The sequence below is a fragment of the Sitophilus oryzae genome, unplaced genomic scaffold (genome assembly GCF_002938485.1).
Source record: "Sitophilus oryzae breed Bouriz unplaced genomic scaffold, Soryzae_2.0 scaffold_1432_pilon_pilon, whole genome shotgun sequence".
Lineage (NCBI taxonomy): Eukaryota > Metazoa > Arthropoda > Insecta > Coleoptera > Curculionidae > Sitophilus > Sitophilus oryzae.
The window spans coordinates 603,297-626,943 of NW_022146096.1; the positions used below are offsets into that span (position 1 = coordinate 603,297).

General features: G+C 32.8%; 1 protein-coding gene across 1 annotated transcript in view; it reads right to left on the reverse strand.

The window, feature by feature from the left end:
• The window catches only part of LOC115876365, a 323,773-nt gene that overhangs the window by 235,861 nt on the left and 64,265 nt on the right, over positions 1-23,647 (reverse strand). The window contains exons 4-8 of the mRNA XM_030892108.1: positions 23,228-23,430; positions 17,138-17,273; positions 14,971-15,119; positions 12,270-12,432; positions 9,260-9,445 (exon numbers count right to left, since the gene is read on the reverse strand). Of these exons, the coding sequence (XP_030747968.1) occupies positions 9,260-9,445; positions 12,270-12,432; positions 14,971-15,119; positions 17,138-17,273; positions 23,228-23,430 (837 nt within the window). The remainder of the gene's footprint in view (positions 1-9,259; positions 9,446-12,269; positions 12,433-14,970; positions 15,120-17,137; positions 17,274-23,227; positions 23,431-23,647) is intronic.

Sequence of the window (23,647 nt, forward strand, 5' to 3'; positions counted from 1 at the left end):
TTTTTTCAATTATCACTTCTTTTTGAAGTTATTTTTCAATATGACAAGGCGGCTTTGGTGATTATTGTGAACTATATACTACTAGGAACTGCCCATCGTATTCGACCTTTGGGAAATGCTTGGCATGAGGTTTCGAGGTCGCAAAGCCATTGTCCAGCTTCATTAAATGAACTTCGCTTGGTTCTTAAAGAAGAATGGAAAAACATAAGGCAATATAATATATGCAGCCTCAATGACAGTATGAACGGACGTATACAGACAGTTGTAGCAGTCAAGGGAGGCAATACCAAAGTATTAGGGTATTTTTTACAATTTTTTTTCTGTTTGTATACTTGAGTACATATTACAGATGTTTTATTTAATATCATTAGTTCTGTTAGCGTTATGATTTTTATTAAAACCAGGACTGTATCGTTTAGCCTTTAACATTTTTTTAATTTAGTCTAGAGTATCCAATGCGGCGTAATATGACATTATGGCAATGGTCACCAAAACCTCGTCATCTTAAAAAATGACATCAAAAAGTAATGATAATTGTAAAAATTACAAATTGATCGTGATCAGTTCATTTCGCTCTTAAAAATTAACCAAAGCATGTATTCATGAAAAAAAATACTCAAGAAGTCATGGTTCTGACCGTAAAATTATATTTTAGAAAGATTTATACACGAAATTATTGCAGAGGGTGTTTTAAAGTTAAAGTAAAAAAACAACCCCTCGATTAACCCTGTATAATATGCCAAATACTAAAGTTTATAAAAATCTTAGTTGACGAATCAAAGTTGATATAATCATATACAGCTTGCTAAAAAATTCCTGAAGGCTAAAAATAACAAAAATATAACACTAAATTTCTCCAAAATTTTTTCCGTTGCGTTTTTTTGCATCTGAGTCTATATTTTAGTATGTCCTCATATGCAAATATGTAATATTCAACTTGTCATCTGTCATTATCACTGAAGTAAACATTTTCAAATGAAATAAGCTTTAAATATGCGGCATTAACTTTAACGCTACCTATTGGATAAATATTTCACTGGGTAATAAACTAGTCTTAGCTATTTATGTTTCTTTTTTGGAGAAACAATTTCTATTCATTACACTACTTGTTAATATATCCAGTTCAAATTTAAATTAAAAACTAAAAATTTTTAGAAATAATTGGGTTCATTATTTTAAATAATAATTTAATTATAAAAATTACACAAGACTGAACAAATGACACATGACTTCAAAAATGAAAATTCATGTTTTTGTTGATACTAATAAATATAAATAATAAGTACATAATGTACTACCAAATTATTCATAAAAATAAACAAATACTCTTCTATTTGAAAGAACTGAGTCATGCTAAAAATACGATGTCTTTTAACCGCCCAGGGAAAAGGCAGGAAAAACATTAAACGATCAAATTTATTTTTCCAATGCTCCTTGATTCACAATTAATAATTTTAATACAGCTGTGGCACTCGAGATTGAAATTTAAAATTTTGTTTTTTAAATTGAAAACGTCGAAAGTTGACATATGATATGTGATTCTATTCAGAGTGTTATTCTCTATCATATAAAGTAAAGAAATATACCACGTGAAAATCAAAAGTAACTGAAAATAACTGAATACGTCAACAATCCCGATTTCTGTACTAAAAATATAATAATATACTGACACACCAAATCATGTTTATAGGGGTGAGCCTCTATTGAAAAAACACCCGGTAGACAAGGCATTTTTGTAACAAAATTAAAAAAAAAATAATCTTACGAAATGGAGATGTATACAATCGTTACAAATAAATAAATCAATATCAATTAAACACCGGTAAAAAATAGTTTTAAAACAGGACTTAAGGGATGCACACGAAAAAAACCGTCGCACTATCCCCGCACAGAACACTTTTTTTTATAAAAAATGTCCACAAACTCGCCCGTAGTCGCCTAGGTTCGGTCGTTATCGTTGAGCGAACCCGCGCGTCGTTGTCTTTCTTATCAACTGAGGCAGAATTCGCACATTCGGTCTAGCTCAGTAGTTTTTGCCGTCTCCCATCGCGCAATTACGTCAAAAATATAGCTTACTAGTTTTTGAATTGGCAGTGTGCAGCAATGGGATTCTGTAAGCTCCGTAGCAAAAAGTTTCCTGTCTAGCCTATGCTATTTGTCTACGATTAATGAGTCATTAGACAGGAAATATGTTTACAGAATCGGGCCACAGGTGTTTTGCTTGTCTTACCAGGGTCAGTTACAAAATTTTCTTGAGCAATTTCTATCAGAAATGGATAGCTATTTTAATGAATTAATTAAAAAAAAAATAAGAAGCAAACTCAAATACTATTTTTATATTGATGCATTAATATGGAAACTACGGAATGTTGACCTACTTTTCGTGCAAGTGTTTAGTGCAAGAGATTCTACGTTACGCTGGAAGGAAAGAAGAGCAGGAAAGAACGGTCTTCCTCAGGGAAGTATGCTGGCTCTGATGCTCCATTCGAGAATGTCGAGCAGAGCCTAGAACAAACCCTTGAAAGCATGTCTAGCTACAAACTCAGCTCTCTCAGACCAAGTCCTTCTAAAACCCTGATCTGCGCTTTCCACCTGTGCACTAGAAGAGTTAGGCGCAAGCCAGACATTATATGAGAGAGTAACACTTTAGAACACGAGGACCAACCGAAATACCCAGGGGTTGTTCTAGACAGATCGCTCACTTACATGCACATGCACCATTACCAAAAAAACACACACCAAGTCACCAAAAGAAATCAACTGCTGAAAAAGTTCTGTGGAAGTAGGTGGGCTACACCCCGACAACTCTAGGGACAACAGCACAATCGTATGTTTCTCAGCTGGTGACTATGCTTGTCCAATTTTGTGTAGACCTGCCCATGCTAAGCAAGTCGATGTCGCTCTGAATGATACATACAAAATAACTACTGGCTGCATGAAGGCATCACGGCTAGACAGGTTGTCCAAGGCAGCAGGCTTCAGATTCCTTCGCAACACGTCGAAATGAACTTCAGTATATAGAAAAGTTTTGGCAATCGTTCAATACCAGACATCCGCTTTATGCAGCTGAAATACCTCCAAGACGACTCAAATCTCGTCGAGGTTTCCGAAACACGGTAAATGTAGAACCACCATACGAGTTCTCCCTACATCAAGATCCATCAACGGGAATCAAGTTGGATTGGAGAACCTGGAGGACACTCAATAGAATCAGGAACTTAGTGAAATCTATACTAATATATATAATCCTTAAGTGACTGACATACTGATTAATAAAGATCCTGCTCAAACCACTCAACGTAAGAAGCTCAATTTTGGCATACAGGTTGATTCTAGGGTGTAGAGGTTCGATAAGAAGGGATTTTTCGAAATTCCAGTTCCAAGAGGGTGAAACCGCCCCCCAAATATTACAATATTTTTTATTTAAAAAACGGCCAAGTTTCCGAAAAAACGCTTAAACACGTATATTTTATTTTGTTTTTTACATATTTTAAGATTTTTTAAAAATGTATACAGGGTGTTTTGAAAAACCTGGTCATTGATTAATCACGATCCTGCTTAAAGTGCTTGACGTAAAAAGCTGGTTTTTTGGAAAACAGATTGACTTTAGGGTGTAGAGGTTCCATAAGAAGGGATTTTTCGAAACTCGAATTCTAAGGGGGTGAAACTATCCCTCAAATATTAAAATATTTTTTATTTAAAAACCGGTGAGTTTTTCGGAAAAAACTCTTAAACACGTATATTTTATTTTGTTGTTTTACATATTTTAAGATTTTTATAATTTTATACAGGGTGTTTCATAAAATATGACCATTGAGTAATCACGAGTCTGCTTAAACTTCATGACGTTTAAAGCTGATTTTTGGCAAACGGATTGACTGTGGGGTGTAGGGGTTCGATAAGGAGGGGTTTCTCGAATCTCAAATTCCAAGAGGGTGAAAACGCCCCTGAAATATTACAATATTTGTTATTTAAAAAACGGTTAGTCTTTCGGGAAAACGCTTTGACAAGCATAATTTATTTGTTTTTTTTACATATTTTGAAATTTTTTAAAAAATCATACAGGGTGTTCCAAAAAGTTGGGTAATTTCTTAACCACGATTCTGCTTAAACTGCTTGACGTAAAAAGCATATTTTTGGCAAACGGATTTTTCGAAAGTCAAATTCCAACGAGATGAACCAAACCAAATATTACCAAGTTATATAATAATATCTCCATATTGTTTTTTCTCATGACATGAATGTGAGAAAATTTTAATCAGTCTTTATGTTAATGGAAATTCTTGCTTTGCTTTATCATCACCATTACAAATGATTAATTCGACGCGAACGAAGTCGCTGGTACACGCTAGTGGGGTATAAATCAGAATGGGGACACCCAATAAGAATGCGGCGAAGAGCAAACCACGGAGCATGTTACCAAATGCAGAAACTACCCTTATACCTGCAGTTAGACGGTATACGTAGGCCGGCATTGGGCGAAAATTATTTAAATTTTTAAAACAGAAAAGTAAAGTGTACTCGAATAATTGAATTTAAATATTTTAAATAGTTTTTTTCTTTATTCTTTGTATTTTTTTTGCTTCCGACGACGGAAGGAGATAAACTTTCCGAAACGTTAAGCATTTTTTTTTGTTAGGCAAATTTGTATAACTGTAAACATAACTTCTGACAAGCAGTATTTTCTTGCAGTGCAGTGGCGAAATACCCATAAATGATTTTTTGGGAGAGTACATATTATTATTTTACTAACTAGATTAATAGTGTCATGTGGTAAAATACATAACTATCGTTTCAAACTTTCCTCGAAGTGGACAGAGAACTTAAAAGTGACAAAGATTTAAAATTAATGATTTTGTTTCGTTCCTAACTTGTCAACCCACCTTTACTCATTTGAGGAGCAGACTTGCTAAATGCATTTGGTCCATTTTTTAAGATTTTCAACCAAAGGTGGCATTGCAAACTACATACACAGAGTTACAATATTATATCAGAAACGACGTTCTAAGTTCATTTTATCCCATTCGAACTAAATGGCGAAAATACCTTAGACTTTCTATGTACTGTATGTTCATTGGCGGTAGACAAACAAACAGAAGTATGCCCTTTTGTGCTGTGAACATACTACTGTTTGTTTGTCATTACCAATTACCAGATGAAGAGTGCTTTTTTTCTCTATTTCTTCTCTATTTTTTGAATAATACTACTTAAAATAATGAATGGAACTACAACTGGAGACCATATAATTGTGGATACGGACCGTAGTAGCAGAAAAATAAAGAGAAATTTCACGTCTAAGGGACACTCAAGAGTTTTTTTCAGATATCATCAAAACTCGATTTTTCACATGTATGTAGGTGTACTATTTTTATGATTTTCATCCATTTTTTAAGTATACTGGTTTTTCGGTAAGTTGCTTGCAAAAAGCGTAGTAGTTATTCTTTGTTTGCCAAAATTCGAAAAAATGGACAAAATGTATCGAGAAAGTCAGCTCCATTTATTGATTGAATTTTTCCTAATTTCAGTTTAAAAAATCTTCAGAAATATAAAAAATGTTATGTTTTTGTAATACATGTTCATTTAAACAATGAAATTATTTTATCACAGTCTCGTTTAATGGTTATTAGTTATTTACATGATAATAAATAATAACTAATAACTACATAATACAATTATACTGATATAGATATCTAAATCTAATTATCAAATAAAGTATCGACTTTATAAATATGAAAATACAATGCACTCTTTGTTTTACTGTTATCACGCAAATAGAATATACAAGATGGTCAAATTTTAAATGATGCGCTTCTTTAAAAAATTTCCACTAAAGTGTCAAATCATTTGTTTAAATAAAAACAGAGATCGAGTAATTGTTAGCAAATACGTACCATAGTGCTTTGATCATGGCAAAACACATTTATTTGATTCTCTCAGATATTTATTTGTATCCTTCTTATGTATTTATTTTGCTTTATTAAAACTTGTATGTAGTTCTATTGGAATATTGCTTTTAAGTTAATCAATTCAAATAAATCCTTATTTAGTCTACAAAAGACCATAATTCTACCACACATATGCTTTAAATACGAATATGAAGGGTAGAGGAGAAAAACACCGTAATTTGACAAAAATAAACTACACAAGCCAATCGGTACATTTGAAGGTGTGTAGAATCCAAATCTAACCTTATTTTGACGGCAACAACATGACCGCATTCAAAAGTTAGATTAAATATTTGGAATTCCAGGGAAGAATCCCGTTATTGTCCGCGCGCGTCCGAAAGAAAAAACATTGTCATTGAATTGTAGTTCGTAAAATCTCTGTTAGAAATAAGCGATTAATTTACGATATGCCAGTAGCAATCAACCACCGAAAAGGTCTAAGAAAAAACAACCCCCAAATACATCAGAGGCATTGGAACCCCTGGGAGAACCAGGAGAGCAGAATTCCTATAATGGGAAACTCTCTTTAAAACGCTGTAAAATACAGGAATTTACTTCATCTCACCAAAATCCTGGAAAATGCAGAGGGAGGTTGCTGAGAGAGGTTTTGCCAAAATCTTACATCTAACTTAGAGGGGGAAGGGCGCTTAATAATCGCGACTTTAAAGATGATCTTGTGTCTCCCTTTCTGGAGTTATAGCGAGTTATAACTCATCATATAGTCTCGGGGCTTTGATAAAAGCAGCCAGTATCTGAGACGGCTCCTCCATCTCCAATATCAGTCGTACCAAAGTTTACGGCACGAATGGTTGATTGAATTGGCGCACTCAGTAATGAAGTGTTCTGATTTTTCCCCACGGAATTTTCATTCGCGGTTGTTTCTCAGCTTCAATTTGCTGAAGCATTCGTCGAGGAGACAGTGTCCTGTTATACACTCCGTAACAATCCGACAATTGTTCTTACTTAAATCAAGGTAAATCTTTGATTTTTCTTGGTCGTAAGTCCTCAGAAACTTCTTCGAGTGTCAGACCGTTCCAGGATTTCTATTCCAGGTAGCGGATGGAGTCTTCCAAGTTCTTGAATTCCGCTTTCAGTTGGTTTCCGCTTGAAAACAGAAGTGCTGGTCTAATTAGTGGAGTGTCCCTTGGGGAGATGGTACTCAGACTAGGAGGACTTTGTTTTCTTTGCCTAATTTGTTCAGCTTCTCTATGTATTCTTTGACCAACTTCGAATTGATTGATACTGAGTTGATTACTAAAGCTTGACTATCAGATAAGATGACTATTTCTTGTTGCCGATAGTTCCTATCTAAGATAAGTTGTACGCATCTTTCGATAGTGTAGATTTCTGCCTGTAGGATGCTAGGGTAGGTGCCCACTGATTCGGACTATTTAGTTCTCGGCCCAAATACTCCGATCCCTGTTCTTGCATTGGTTTTGGGAGCCGTATATCAAGTTATGATATGGTCTTTTAACTGCTGAGTAAATGTTTCTCCCTTCCAATTTTTTTATTGTTCAATACTACATTGAGGTGTTTCTCAAAGTTGTACATTTTTAGTATGTATCCACTGGGAGTTGGAGGAGTAGTATTTTCTTTTTGCTACAGGTTGATATATTTAATTTTCGATCTACAGGTTGTTCTATCCTCTTCTAAATCATTAATAGTATATGTATAAAACTTTTGAAGAAGTCTTTTTTCTATAAATCGTTTTCTAAATATCGCTTCCATAAAACAATCCCCAATGGTATTATAATAATTAAAAGCAATTTGGTTAAAAATCATTAACATTATGGTTTTGCAGCAGCCAAGTAATAATGATATTTTTGAATAGATACAGAATATTTAATCTAATTTCTAATAAAAAAAAGATTCTTAATTATTATACCCTGTAAATCTGAAAAACAGTAATAGTATGTACTTAAAACCAAGAGTTTTGGTAAAAAAAACTGGGAAACCCTAAACATGATAATTTATTAATAACTTATGATTTATTAAGTTATTTGCGTTCGCAATTAATCGTAAATCATCTCGAAAATTGTTTGAAAAGAGAAAAAATATTAAAAACGTTTTTTAAAAGTTTTATCATTTTGAAGAATTAGATTAAGTTGACGTATACCGACTGACGACGCAATTTTACTTATACTGTTCCTATAGTTATACTCTTTTACTTATACTACAAGGTGTTACAAAAACGAAGAAAAATTATCTTATATTTTAGAAAGTTTAGCATAGAATTTTGGACATCATGTATGGTTTAAGATTACGACATTTATAGGAAAGTAAGTACAGTCCAACTATAGTAAATATCTAGTATAGTTTTGATTTCAGGACATTTCTTGCATTTTTAATAAATTAAAAAAAGGCTGAAAAGATACATTTTTTATTTATTTATTAATATTTGATTAATAAATAAATAAAAATATTTTTTTTATCTTGTTTTAAAAAAACTAAGGTGTTCTCGAGTTGCATTTAAATTTGTAAATAGTTTTTTTCTTTATTCTTTGTATTTTTTTGCTTCGACGAAGGAAAGAGATAAACTTTCTGAAACGTTAAGCATTTTTTTGTCCGTTGGGCAAATTTGTTTATTAGTAAGCCACTGCTGACAATTAGTCTCCGTTGGATTAACTCAGCAGTGTTTACAAAAAATAACTATTTTATTTTGTAGGTTTTCTTACAGGCCAAATACCCGTAGGACTTTTTTGGAGAGATGAATCCGCCACAGAGGTATAGACCTTTTTTTTAATATACAGGGTGTTCCATTTAAAATAAATTATACCGATCCACTCACAGTTTTTGAGCCACCCTGTAGGAGTTAAGATATTTTCCTGAAATACATCCTAATACATACTTTAGGTTTGCACTTAAACAAAATTCCTAAGTTTGTTTATTATAGGAGCTATAGATGTCCGACGCACTCTTGCTGGACCCTGTATACAGGGTCCAATTATTCAATGTGAAATTATAATAATCAAGTTTCTGTCCCAAATTCAGTCTATTTTATTAAAAATTTTAGTTGTAAAGTGAATTCAATTTTAATTGCATCATTCAAGAACTCAATTCATTTTGATTTCATCAAAACCAAGTATGAAAATAACATCTTACAAACAAAAATAAATTCAATGCAATGTATGCAAAGATATTGTTGTAAAATTGTTTCAAATTATACCAGAAAGTTAATTAAAAGCAGCGCAAATGCATCACAAATTAAAAACGTTCAATACGCCGAACCCCTGGAGGTTTACGACTTTCAATTTGAGAAACCCTGCTCTATGCAATTTGCTTCTATGCTAATAAAAATATAATAAATATCATACCTTCCGTCTCTCCTCTGGAGGCACGCTGGCATGTGTTCTGTTCCTAAAAATATCCATTACTTTGGTCATGGGACTTTTTGATGATGCTGCAGTGACCGTATGGTAATACATGTTATCACTGTCCCTAACTGGATGAGCAGAACCATCCCTCATTGCTTTATGCTTCCCATGCACCAGCGCCATATTCTAAAAAACAAAAAAAAAATAAAAACGGCTATATAATTTACAACTTTATGTTTTGGCATTTGAAACTTTTGAGTTCTCATTACACATATTTTGGATATTTCTAGATTTCTTAAAAAATTTTTTTCTGTGTATCCCTCCAATAAATGTCAATTAAATTGTATAAAACCTTTGAATAAAAAAATTAAGGAAGGAGTATAATAATATCCATGCATTCATGCATGGTGGACGCAATTGACATGAGAACATGCCCAACAGCAGAAATGGAAGTCATCCTAGACCTAACACCACTGTACATTGTCATCGGTAGTTATGCCAATGCGACAATGATTAGAATGGTCATTGACGGAAACAGTACTGGGAGAATTTTCAGGTCAGGGGCTTAGAACACCCTCAAAAAGAAAATTCCACTTCAACTCCCAGTGGATGAGATTACCAAGAATTAACAACTTTGAGAAACACCTCACTGTAGTATTGAGTAATAAAAAGGATTTGGTAGACGTGTAACGTCGCGGTGATTAACTCCCCAGGCCCTCCTAAACATTCTACATTCTACAACTACTAATATTTATTGACAACGTATAATAAAACAACAAATTATTGAGTTGACCCCACATTATCTTTTACACGTTTAAAATAAAATTAGAACGATAATGATAAGCCTGAATTTAAGTCGGCCATTTTAAGGCCCCATCGCGCTCGACCTAAAGTTTTTGATACGCTACTTCCTTAATTTTTTTTATTTTGAGTATGAGACGTTTATCGAAAGAGCTAATCTCAAATTCATTATCAATTTTTGAAGATTCATACATAAATGATGCACTATGTAACTCTCAGACAATTCAGAAACGCAAGTTAAACTATCCTAACATCTCAGTACATTATTTCAGAAACATTAAATAACAGCTAATAATAATCTTTTTTTAAGCTACTAGGCAAATTGAAAAAGCCCAATAAAATTCCATATTTTGCCAATATGATTCAATGTTTTAGCTAATTTATAAAACGCCCGAGAGTTCTTGGTCTGATTGAGCCGAATCCCGATTAGACGCTTTATCATATTGGTATTATCTTATTCTAGGCAAAAGCAATTTGATTGCAATCATGTTTTATTTTCACAAAAGAATCTACAATTATATAAAATGCTAATGTTTATCTGTGCCGTCTCTACTGAAGTAACGACTTGCTGTAGAAAGTTGCTATTTTTACTAAAAGATAGCTAATTGGCTCTTCTAAAAACTGTCGTCGCGAGATTTTTTGTTTTTCATTTAATTAAACAAAAAATAAAAAGTATTTTTTTTCCTGATGTCGTGGCGGATGCGCCAGACTTCAACTAGTGTATTATAAATGGACAAATCCAGTTTATGAGGTAGATCAAATAAGACAAATAATAAATTAATCACAGCATATTCGCTAGCCAGCCCGGTCAGCAATTTTTTTGTTAAACCGCTCTTTACCTGTTCTCATACACATACAGGCAGTCAGAGCATCAGTCTTCAAAGTTTTTTTAAACTTCATTCTTCTATTTCTATTTCATTCTTCGTCTACTTTCGGAACTTTTGTAGTGATATTCTGGCCAATGTTTAAATGTTTCAGTTTTTTATTGGTGGTTTCTAGCATTTTCTGGGCAGTGCGTTTTAGTCCAACAACATAATATTTATATTACATTCATACTGGTAACAGAACGTCAATGGTTTCTTGTAGACGTATCTATTTTAAAAAAGGAAAGTGTTCTCGAATAGTTGAATTTAAGTATTTTAAATAGTTTTTTTTCTTTATTCTTTGTATTTTTTGCTTCCGACAACGGAAAGAGATAAACTTTCCGAAACATTAAGCATTTTTTTCTTTGTTAGGCAAATTTGTATAACTGTAAACATAACTTCTGACAAGCAGTGTCCGTTTAGGTTTAACGCCAGAAGTGTTTACAAAAAATAACTATTTTATTTTATAGATTTTCTTGCAGTGCAGTGGCGCAATACCCATAAAAGATTTTTTTGAAGAAACATAATATTCTGATTTTTGTGTTTCTATTTTTCCTTGATTTGAGCATAGACTACATATACATGCCAACTGGACGCCGTTTTTTTTCGATCATACGGCATTTTTGTTTGATTTTCTTTAAATAAAACCAAAATCTCCAACTTTTATAAAATACCTAAAATATTAAGTCAAATTTGAAAATTATGGAATTGTATTGTCTTTCAATTCGCCAAGTTTTTCACAAAACTAAGAGTAAGCATTATTTAAAAAGACTAATTTTGCGATACGCCTACAACACAGGCATTATTTATAAATTTAATATAGTTAAGTTTTTCTAGATAACAAGTAGCCTATAATTGTTTATTAAAACAATTTTGACAAACTCTTCATAAAAAAACAAAATCGTGTCAAAACCAGTATGAGCGTAATTAACAACCAATAACGTAAATAAAAGTATAAACATACTGTATTTACTATTTGGTATTTATTAGCAATTCAACATTATTGTAGAACATATTTTTATCGACAGAAAAAAATATTTGTCCATTTGAAACAATTTCAAAAGAAAGTCGCAAGATTAATATAACCCTCTTATCGATTTATACATTTTTGTTGTTGTTCTCAAAGTGTATGCACTTTTTAAAATCAAAGTTAAATAACTGTGTGTGGGTTATTTTTAATTTAATTTAAAAATGGGCAAATAGTAAATATATCTCTTTTGTCCAGATCTACCACATCTTCAAAAATTTGCACTTATTTAAGACACACGCTGTATTAATCATAGGTTTTTGTGATAGAAACACATGTTATTTCTACTAAACAGAGAAATCTGGTTTAAACATAATACCTTTTCTCTTCTTTTACGCTCCTCTTCTCGTCGTTTTTCTTCTCGCCTTTCTTTTTCTTCTTTCTTCCGCCTTTCTTCCTCCCGTTTCTCTTCTTTTCTTTTATCTTCTTTACGTTCTTCCCGCCTCACTATTTCTTCTTCAGATTGAAAGGTTGGCTTATTCCTTAAAAATTCAAAAAACAGATTAACCAGGCATTTCAGGGATATTCAACATCTATTGAGCTAAAATATTTTACTTTATTTAGGCCTTTTTAAGCTTAATAAACATTACAATAATTTTTATTTATACAGTAAACATTACAAAAAAATGTATGTAAAAATGATGGTGCTTTTAATTTTCCATTTCATGGCACTAAACAGGGTGGCGCACCTCATTCACCTCGGTTGATTATACGAAAACGGAAAGACGTAGAAACAAAATATTTTATGGGTATATGTGGGGAGGCAATGTGCACAATTTAAAATTTTTTTGAAATATACAGGGTGTTTCAGAATTAAGATCCATACTAAAGTTGGATTTTTTCTTACGGAACACACCCGGTATTTTATTTAATTTTTGGATTCTTGGGCCCAAAAACAGGCATTTATTATAAGGGTTAAATATGTTTAAAATCTTTGGTTTTTGAGATATTTAAAGATATTTAAATTTGCATGCTGTAATAGAATAGATTATTAACACCCTGTACATTACATTTCAGAATTAATTCTTGTGCTGAGTTTAAAGGTAGAGAAATAAACTTTACTGAAAAATGTTATTGCTTCCTTAAATTTATACAGGGGTATCAAAAATTGCTGATCCATTTTAAGGATTTATTTTACATAAAAACTTCGTTATTTCAAATACAACACCCTGTATTTTTTTAAATAAATTAAAGCAGATTCAAATGCTCTTTCAAACTATATAGGGTTTCCTATACCTATCTAGCTCAGATTTTGAATAAAACGCGATTTTTAAATAAAATTGCAATCAGGGTTGCTGGTGTCGCCATGGCAATTTTCTAGTGCGAGTTAGTAACTATTTTCAAAGTCGGCATTAGTTTATGGACATTATTATTTATAATTTATAACAGTTTACTTAAATTTACTTACAATAGTTCAAATAATTAAGTATTCACTACTTTATCAAGAAAAATAAAGCAGTATCTGCTGGCGGAACGAATGGATATGTTACCAGTGATTTTATTTTGTGAGGAAAATTGCTTCTTGGCTCAAAGGCTTATGCTCAAAGTTATCCAAATAGGAGTCTTCCTGATAAGCGTTCTTTTGAAAAACTACTTGTCCTATATCGCAGAGCTGGTAGTGTGGTTTATAAAAAACCCATTAGGCAGAAACATATCATTGGAAGAGAAGAAAATGAATTTGTCGTAATTGGCTCTTTTATAGAAAATCCATATATCTACAAGTCATTGTAAAATAAATCAAAGAGTACTTCTTCGTTTTTCTTGGTAGAATAATAAGTATTATTTATTAAAATATTGTAGGTAAATTAAATAAAAGCAAACTGCCATAAATTTAAATAATAAAGTCCATAAACTAATGTCGACTTTAAAACTAGTTACTAACTGTCACTAGAAAATTGCCATGGCGACACCAGCCACCCTGATTGCAATTTTATCGCTTTTTATTCAAAGTCTGAGCTAGATAGGTATAGGAAACGTTTGAAATACAGGTATAGGAAGTTTGATAGAGCATTTAAATCTGCTTCCATTTATTTAAAAAAATACAGGGTGTTGTATTTAAAATAACGAAGTTTTTATGTAAAATATATCCTTAAAATAGATCAGCAATTTTTAATACCCCTGTATAAATTTAAGGAAGCAATAACATTTTTCAGTAAAGTTTATTTTTCTGCTTTTAAACTTAGCACAAGAATTTATTCTGAAATGTAATGTACAGGGTGTTGATAATCTATTCTATTGTAGCATGCAAATTTAAATATCTTTAAATACCTCAAAAACCAAAGATTTTAAACATTTATATATTTAACCCTTATAATAAATGCCTTTTTTGGGCCCAAAAATCCAAAAATAAAATAAAATACCGGGCGTTCCATAAGAAAAAATATAACTTTAGTATGGATCTTAGTTCTGAAACACCCTGTATATTTCAAAATAATATTATATTGCCTCCCCACATATGCCCACAAAATATTTTGTTTCTAGATCTTTCCATTTCCGTATAATCAACCGAGGCGAATGAGGTGCGCCACCCTATCTATTGTTATGAACTTTATTCAATGATATATCACTAGGCCGACTTTATTTATTTTATTGAGGAGGCAAAATCAAAACATACATTTGATACCAATTAAACTTTTAGTTACGCAATCGAGAGTACAATTTTTAAGTTCATTGTTGCCAACCATGGACATATTCGGCGCCGGGCTGACTAACTGGAATTTCAAAATTTCCCCCTGGGGATTCAGGTGGTAGCTCTGCTGTAAAACATGTCAAGTTGCCACATTTATTTACTTATTTCTTGACATTGTCATGCGTTTTAACACTTTAGTTTTATATTACAAGTTTTTGGTTTAAATAAATAGTGTTGTGCTACTTTAGCTTAAAAATGTTTAGTAGCATACCTTGCAGTCGAATATTGTTCTTTTTAGAACCTCTATCAGTGCAAAGTGTACAAGATAGCTTAATAGCCGTAAAAAAACTCATAGCAACTTTATTAGAATACATTGAACGGGAAAACTTACCTAAAAATATCCATAACTTTCGTCATTGGACTCCTATTTGATGAGGCTGCCGCCGTGACCGTATGATAATATCTTGTATCGGAACTATCGGGAGCCACCACTGGATGGGCAGATCCGTCTTTAGATTTGGCATGCATGAGACCAGTATACTTAGAAGGTAAATAAGAATTAGATGTCACATTATAAACATAAATACGAATCATTCATCAATCAAATGCAATTTAAGCATTTTTTGTTCTCAATTTTAATTGTTAATTTCTTCATTCTTTAATAAAAACCATTAAACTGGCACACACAACTGTGTCACTGTCAAGGATCGTCTTGTTAAGGAGCATACTTCTTTCTGACGCAACTTTAAGTAAGTCAATTCAAGCTGAGGAAATCTGGTATATAGACGGCTCAAGAACATCGGGATGCGTAGGAGGTGGAATAGTAGGAATATTTCTTTACGTAAGCCTGTCTAACAATGTCACAATTTTCCAGGTGAAATGCCAAACGTCAATCCACTGTTGTGTAGAAGAAATAATAAGGCAGAAAAGAACATATCGTCCGGTTGCCATCTTCACAGACAACCAAGCAGCTTTAAAGACACTCGATTACACGGAGGTCAATTCTACTACTACACTAATGTGGGATAGTATGTGTACTCTAAATCTCTAAATACTTTGGGAGAGCGTAGCGGGCACGAGAGTCACAAGGGTAATGAAAAGGGAGATGAATGGACAAACAAGGCTCATCAATACCATTCATTGAGAACCCTTTTGCTGCGTTGCATTCGCCCAGAACACTTTTGCGGCGTTGCAAAAGCAATCACAAGAATGACCACAAAACCATGGGTGGCCAACAAATCTCTAGAATGGTGGAGAAATTCACCAGGACAAAAAAGTTCATTCGCCAAAAGTCATGGCAAACCTGATAAGAAAAGACAGAAAGACGGTCAAAGCTGTAGTGAGTCTACTAACAGGACATTGTAAGCTGAATAGGCATCTAAAACTAATAGGATTGTTGCTTGATAAAGTTGCTAGACTTTGTGAAAAGGACAGGTCTGGAGAATGTAACCTAAGGATCAGAAGAGGACCACAATAGATCTGATGTGATCAATAGCCACTTCGAAGAATCTAATCTAAGTAAATCAACAGAACTGTCATAACTGGGCAGATGAAAACCCATACTGGGCGAGGGAAGGTCATTGCTAATGGTTAGAAAAAGTTAGGTCTTAAGGCGAGTATTATTGGTGACAGAGTGACAGGTCCAATATTCTGCAACGATAATATAAATGGCGAGCTTCTCCTAAATCTGGCAATTTAAATCCCCGATCCTCTTGAAGCCAATTTCTCGAATCAAAATATTTGGATGGTATTTTATTAATTTAAGATGGTATTCCTCCACATTCGGCAAGACCTGTTCGAGAATATCTGGATGAAGTTTTTTAACGCAGATCTATAGGTAAAGGAGGCCACTGGAATGACCAGCGGGGTCTCCAGATTTAAACTGACTCTTAACTCTTTGGCTACTTTTTATAAGGATATTTGAACAGCACAGTGTTTAAAGAGAGACCAGCGAATGTTGAGTTGACGGTTTAAAAGAAAGAATACCATAGAAGTGTTGACTTATTTCTCAGGAAGTTATTAAGAATACAAAGAAACAACGTGTTTTATTTTTGTTTAGAGTACCTACACTGTAAGCAAGTCAATGGACAATACTTTTAAAGTGGAAGAACCGAAAAACCAAATTACGCCTGTAAATTTTGCCTCTATTTTAACATGTATAAATGGAACGATACATATTAAAATGTTTCATAAACAGAGATTGGGCGAATAAAATAGAATGGTACCTCTAAGCGATACTTAGTACCGTATGATCGAAAAAAAAAAACGGCGTCCGGATGGCTTGGAAATGACGATCGATAATATTTTCCATATAATTTTAGATAGAAAATGACAGCGATTTCCATAGTCATAGCTGACGCCGGTTTCTCGATCATACGGTGTATAATATTACCTATTATCTATTTCTATCTCTATACTTTCTAAAACATGAAATAATAATTTGCATTTCCTTTTGGAATTGCAAAATACCTACTTTAAAATAATTTCCATTCATGACGGTTAAATATATCAAATATTGATAAGTGTTATTGAATTATATTGAAATAAAGGGAACTTACCAACATAGCGGCCTTCATGGACGCTAAAAAGGCACTTCCTTTCTTTTTACTAGCATCTGAATTGGAGCGGCTTCTTGCGCCCTCTTTTTTCGGACTAGGCACATCTTCGGATTTCCGTCGTTCGATGGAACTCGACCTGTCAACAAAATAAATATGCTTTAATATTATTAATATTCCTTAAAACACCTTTACTTAATTTTTAATTCTCTTTTCCTGTAGCTCATATGCGAGTTTCTTGCTTTCCACAGTAAAGCAATACTATTTTTCTAAAGTTTATTTCAGTTTTTAGATTTTAGATTTTTCGAAACAGTATTAATTTTTTAAAACAGTATTTATTACACTAAAAAAATAACGCCAGTGTACCAGTGTGTATGATCAAAAAGTATTATGACAAATGGACTTAAGCTTCATTCAGAACCTCGCAATTAGTGGAACAAATTAGTGGTTCCAATTACACTTTATACTTTTTTAGTTTACGATCATTCACAATGTATAAAAAATATCTCTTAATTTTAATAAACAATTAAAATTAATAGAAAATTTTAAAATTTAAAAAAATTTTAATAAACAATTAATTAATATCCTAGAAACCGCTTGCTCTAGTCAGTGGCATCCATAGAGAAAGCCTAATATTTAGCTTATAAAACAATACACTTTTGATTTCTAACCACAATTTCTCTTGACGGATGATAACCAAAGGCCAAAATGACATTTCTCGCAAATTTTGAATATGCTATTTCATTAAAATTAGGTAAGGATTTGAAATAGATAAGACATCAGTAGTAATATTATACTTGTGTAGAAATCCTATGAAAAAATGCCGTATTTGCAAATAAAAAGCAAATATAAGTTGATAAGACGGATTGCGCTGCAGTAACGTAAATTGTAGTGAATTTTATAAAGGAATAGGCGACTTTTGCTGCAGTTTGGTTGTAGATACTACAGGATACACTATTAATATATGTCATTAAGCATTTTTTAAATGGATAAGCCGGATTTTGGAACTTGACGCCTCATTTTTATTTTTAGATATTTCATTTTGGTTATGAAATTTTTATACTATCTAATAATACTTCGTACCCCATAAATTTCATACTAGATATACATATACTTCATTACCTCTAAGCAATAATGTTGTTTCAAAAACACATCTCGCTATTGTTTTTGAACATATTTGACGTTTTACAACTATCCCCAAGGTCATTATCATAATATAAAATTAACATGTAACACAGAAAACGTTGTAAATATTGATTAAAGCACAATTCATTCGTTTGGAGTTATACTAATTATGCAAAATGTTCTTATAAGTTAACCGACACACTTACCGACACACAAACAATATTGTAGTATTTATTGTTACAAAGAATTAATACCTACGTGAAGAAAATTAATAAATATGCCGATTTAGGTTAAGTTGATTTTTTACTAGATATACATATACCATATTTTTACTGATATACTCGTATACCACAATCTAAAATTAACTTTTTTGGTAAAAATACATTTTTTTTAAATATTTGGATCGAAAATTGTTATCCAAGAATGTCATATAACCATCATATCAACGTTCTTAGAATGTTTAAGACCTCCTAGCTTTCCGGCTACATTTAGTAAGTAATGATTCATTTTCCAATTACAGCATGGAACATTGGTCCTCTACTTTCTGATTTAACAAAAGCATCTCTGATAATACAAGGGTTGTCTTTTATGTTTTGCATCTAGAGGTAGAAAAAACAGTAGAAAACTTTTAAACGCTTTTGTTTTTCAACATGATGAATAAATTTTATTTAGGGGAGAGGCCGTAGCAGATGACCCACCACATGTGACTCTCAACACACTGAAGGAAGCTATAGAAACTACCATCAAGGCCAAGCAGCAAGAGACGTGGCAATACCGTGAGGACTGTGCTACACTTATGGTCAGATGTAGATAGCAAAAAGAAAGAACAACTAATAGAGCACAAAAAGAACCTAGTACGCATAATGGCGAGCATAATGACTTTCCAGGTATCATCACTGGAAACTGTGCCAACCTCGTGAGATGGGAGATTTTCAATGACGACTACTGCAGAGAATGCGGAGAAGAAGTAACCATAAAGCACCTGCTGCGCCACTGTCCGGCACTGGAATACCAACGCTTTAAAACTTTAGGACAAGGTTTTTTGGAGGGATTAGAGGAAGCAGCAGAAGCCAACATCAACGACATCGGAAATTTTGTAAAGAGCTGGAAGTGCTTTAACGCAAAGAAAGAATGAGAGGAAGATTTGGTACAATAATACAGGGGTATCGCAATGAGCCCAAGACCCCCGAGTGAGGGATCAAACCGAGGATCAAACATGATCCCAAACCCCAGCAACCTAACCTAACCTAAGCAGCTGGAAATAATCGTTATAAAACGAAAAATCAGAGACCGGGTTTAGAGCTTTTCCGAAACATTGAACATTTATTTATACATATATCTCTTTTTATTTATTTAGTTATAACCATAAAAATGTATAGCTATACCACAAATAATCTAGAATAATAATATCTTTATTTGTTGAGCATAATAAATAATTATAAACCAACACATATTATTTATAAGCATAAATTAAAATTGTCACCTGCTACAAATTAATTTATTCATAATATAAATGACTTTTTTTACTCGTTTTGATGTGGAAAAAAACAGCTCATCCTAGTTATAAAAACCTTCATATAAAAATACTGTTCTTAAGAGAAAAATATATATCCCCCCCCCCCATATCAGGAATAAAAGTGACATAACTTATCTTTTTCCCAAACATTTTAGTAAACTGGAATATACATTACATAATTTAGAAATTACAAGTGCATAAAAAATAGAAAAAAAACAGAACTTTTATTTCAGCATATTACAGTTGCGCTAAAAAATCAAAAAAAAATCTATATGCTTATTTAAAATTTTAAAAGTTTTAACTCTATATACCACGGAAGCCATCTATATTATAAACGATTTTTTAACCTACATTTAAGTACCTACATATACCTAGAAAATTAACTAACTAAAAAAACATTAAAAATTGCACCAGACACTAGTCTAGAATAATTCTTCATTGTTTAAATAGCATTTTTTATAAGGAAATCCAATGATCTGTTATTAACAATGTAATATGCAGTAGTACCGCTTTAATATCAGGAATTATAATGCATGAGTAACTCGTTTTTCTTTAAATTACTTAATAAGAATTACAGTCAAAAATTAACGTTTTGTCTCCATGAATAACAAATATACACTAATGACATAATTAGCCTAGGTGTGTTCTGACAGTCGATGGTTAGGTCAATTAATTAACCGAAAACACTAACAGTCATTATTGAAATTGAAAATAAATGCAGAGAATAGTTTCTTCAATTAGGCTAAAATAAATAATTATCTCATTTAAAATATGTAATATCCAAACGATAAAGTTTAGTAAAAACGTATTAGCGTTGAATGAAAAATAGAAATAATCCATTGGCAATAAAACTAATTTATTTTTATGCTTCAACTAATGGCCAGTAAGTATTAGAAAAACAGCAACAGGCAAATAATTCATAAATATTGTAGGTAGGTGTGACAACTTCTTTGTTACCCGGTATATTTTTAATTTAATATTTTGGTATAATATTCCCAATTATTGAATAAAAACAAATATTGTAACAGAATTATTTTGGTTTCCTCTGCGCCAAAAAAACATTAGATGTATTTATTTTTGTGTCCAGCACAAGTATCAAGATCAAGACCCGATCTAGTCTTTATGAAGACCAAGAAAGACTAGCGTTATATCTGCAAGACCAAGACCAAGACTGACCAAGGCAAGACAAAGACTGAGACCTAGATCTAACTAACAAGATGCGCCTTTGCGGTTTTGCATTTAGTTCCACGTTTTTTATTTACATTTTATTTTTTGTAGTTAATAATTCAAAAAATTATAGGATTTTTATTTATTTACCCTTCCCCCCTATAAACTATTAAGTAAATATTAATAAAAAGAGGTTTCTTCGAAACTATTTCGTGTAATAGTTCAAACGCTCATTTTTTGAACCAATCAAATATAAAGATATGATATAAAAATCCATAATTATTTAAAATTATTTTAAATAGTGTTACGATAAGGAAATAATGCGGATTCAATATTGAATATACAGTGTGGTTTACTAAGTATGGAATAATTATTCTTTATTAGAAGTCCTATTCAAATGGGAATACATACTGTAAAAAGTGAGTACATGTCTGATAACCATATCAGCGATACTTAACATGATGGCTAATCAAACAACCTAGGGTAAGCCAAAAAACGTACGTAAGTTGGGTGTCCGGGTAAAAACGAATGAACTGGAAGGTTCTGTTTGACTATTTTTCACACTATTAGTGACTGGAATTAGTGAAGTATCTGGCATATGAAAAAAATGTTTTGAAAATCTTAAACATAAATTAAGTACCTACCCTTGCAACAGTAATAGCACAAGTAATTGTAGAACAAAAAAATAAAAACATTTGTAAATTTTAAGGACCTCCATAAGTCAAAGGCAAAATAATCAGCACTTGTCTGATTTCTGTTAACTGTTAATTTCAACACGAGTATACGCGGAACATCAAAAAACGCACTATACAAGGCCGCTTCAAAATTTTCTGATAAATTTTCATTTTCCGCATAAGAGGTTGTGACTTTGTATTTAGGCTTATCTTTAATTCCAAACAACTTTTCTTGATGCCATTTTTTTAAATTCTTTCAAATAAAGGTACTTTACTCTTGAATGATTTTCGTATTTTTGGGCCTACCCTGTAGGTTGTTTGACTTGCACACATTCTAAATATTGATGATATGGTTATCGGATAACCATTAACTTTTCACAGTATTGCCATTTGGATATGACTTCTAATTAAAAAAAAAATGACCATATGTTACTTACTTAGTGGACCACACTATATTTAAGCCGGTCCCAGACGATGATGTGGCAAATATCTTCCACACGTTGGACACATGAAAATTTGCCACATCGTGTAGGAGAAACACTTGTCGATTGCAATATTGTCGAAACCTGTGCCAAATGTTGGTTACGACCTTTAGAACCACCATTTTTTTACCATTAGAACTAACGTTGGACGCATTGTTTTGGGCCAGATTTATATTTAAAAAATTATCCGACGATTATTTCTTTTGCATTAATTTACTTAAAATACTATTTATTTAAAAAAATTCTATGTAGAAATTGTAGGCCAGTAGGTACACTAAAAGCGATAAACTCGGTATCCATCAATTCGAAGTTGGTCCAAGAAGGCCTAGAGAAGCCGAACGAATTCGGCAAAGAAAATAAAATCCTCTAACCTAACCTCACCAAGGGATAGAAGGCAATGAAAAAGCAACGATCTAACTACCAAACGATCTAGCTAGAAAAGGACCCAACGTTCGACTAACTGGATCAGAATCGTTCTGCTTATTTCCAAGCGGAAACCAACGTAAAGCGGAACTGAAGAACCTGGAAGATTCCATCCGTAACCTGGAACGGGAATCTTCCAACGATCTAGGATACTCGAAAAAGTTCCTCAGAACTTACGACCGAGGAAAATCAAAGATTTTCCTTGATTTAAGGAAAAAAAATCTTCGGATTGTCACGGGGTTTCTAACAGGACACTGTATCCTCTTAGTAGATTGAAGCTGAGAAACAACGGCGCGGCGATTGCAGATTCTGTGGGGAGATTAGGGAAACACATTATCACTGAGTGCGCCTAGACGACAACCGTTCGTGCCATAAGCTTTGGTACGGCTGATGTCAGAGATGGAGAGCTGGCCTCTGTGAAGAAACTGCCTTTTGTCAAAGCTCTGAGAATATATGATAAGTTATAACTCGTTATAACTCAAGAAGGAGGAACACACAATAGCCCTGTAAGGTCGCGGTGATTAAAGAAAAGTGGAAGACTTGAAGAGTCTTGCACAAAAACCAAGAATACTTATTGGAGTGCAAGATCAAGACCTGGAGTGTTGGTCACCGTCTTGCATTCACTCGTCACTAATCTCTTCATCAGTAACAGTGAAATTCCGTCCACTTCTAATGAGCAATAATAAGCATAAATATTTAAACTAACCTTGAGGTAGACCCACTCCGACTTCCACCATACGCATGCTTCTCCCTCTTTCTTTCATCCCCACTTTTATCCTTCTTCAGCTTATTCTTATCAGACTTTTCTTTCTTGGAGTCGCTTTTGGCACTCCACGTACCCGATCTGGGCCTCGGTAAGGTATCCGCATCGTCGCTGGAAATAGTTGGAAGAGGTTGAGATCCTAATTCCTGAAAAAAAGTACTCCTATTATTTTTTTATATATAAACCGAAGAATATTATACCGCAACAAATAAATGTTTTTTTCTAACAATTTTTTGAAAAAACAATAATAATAAGATTTTGAGCGTAGACGCTAGGGGGCGTTGCCTTACAATTTAACAAACACTGCGCGTTTTTTCAAAAAAATTAAATGCGATAGTATATGTAATTTTAGCTGATAGTAAA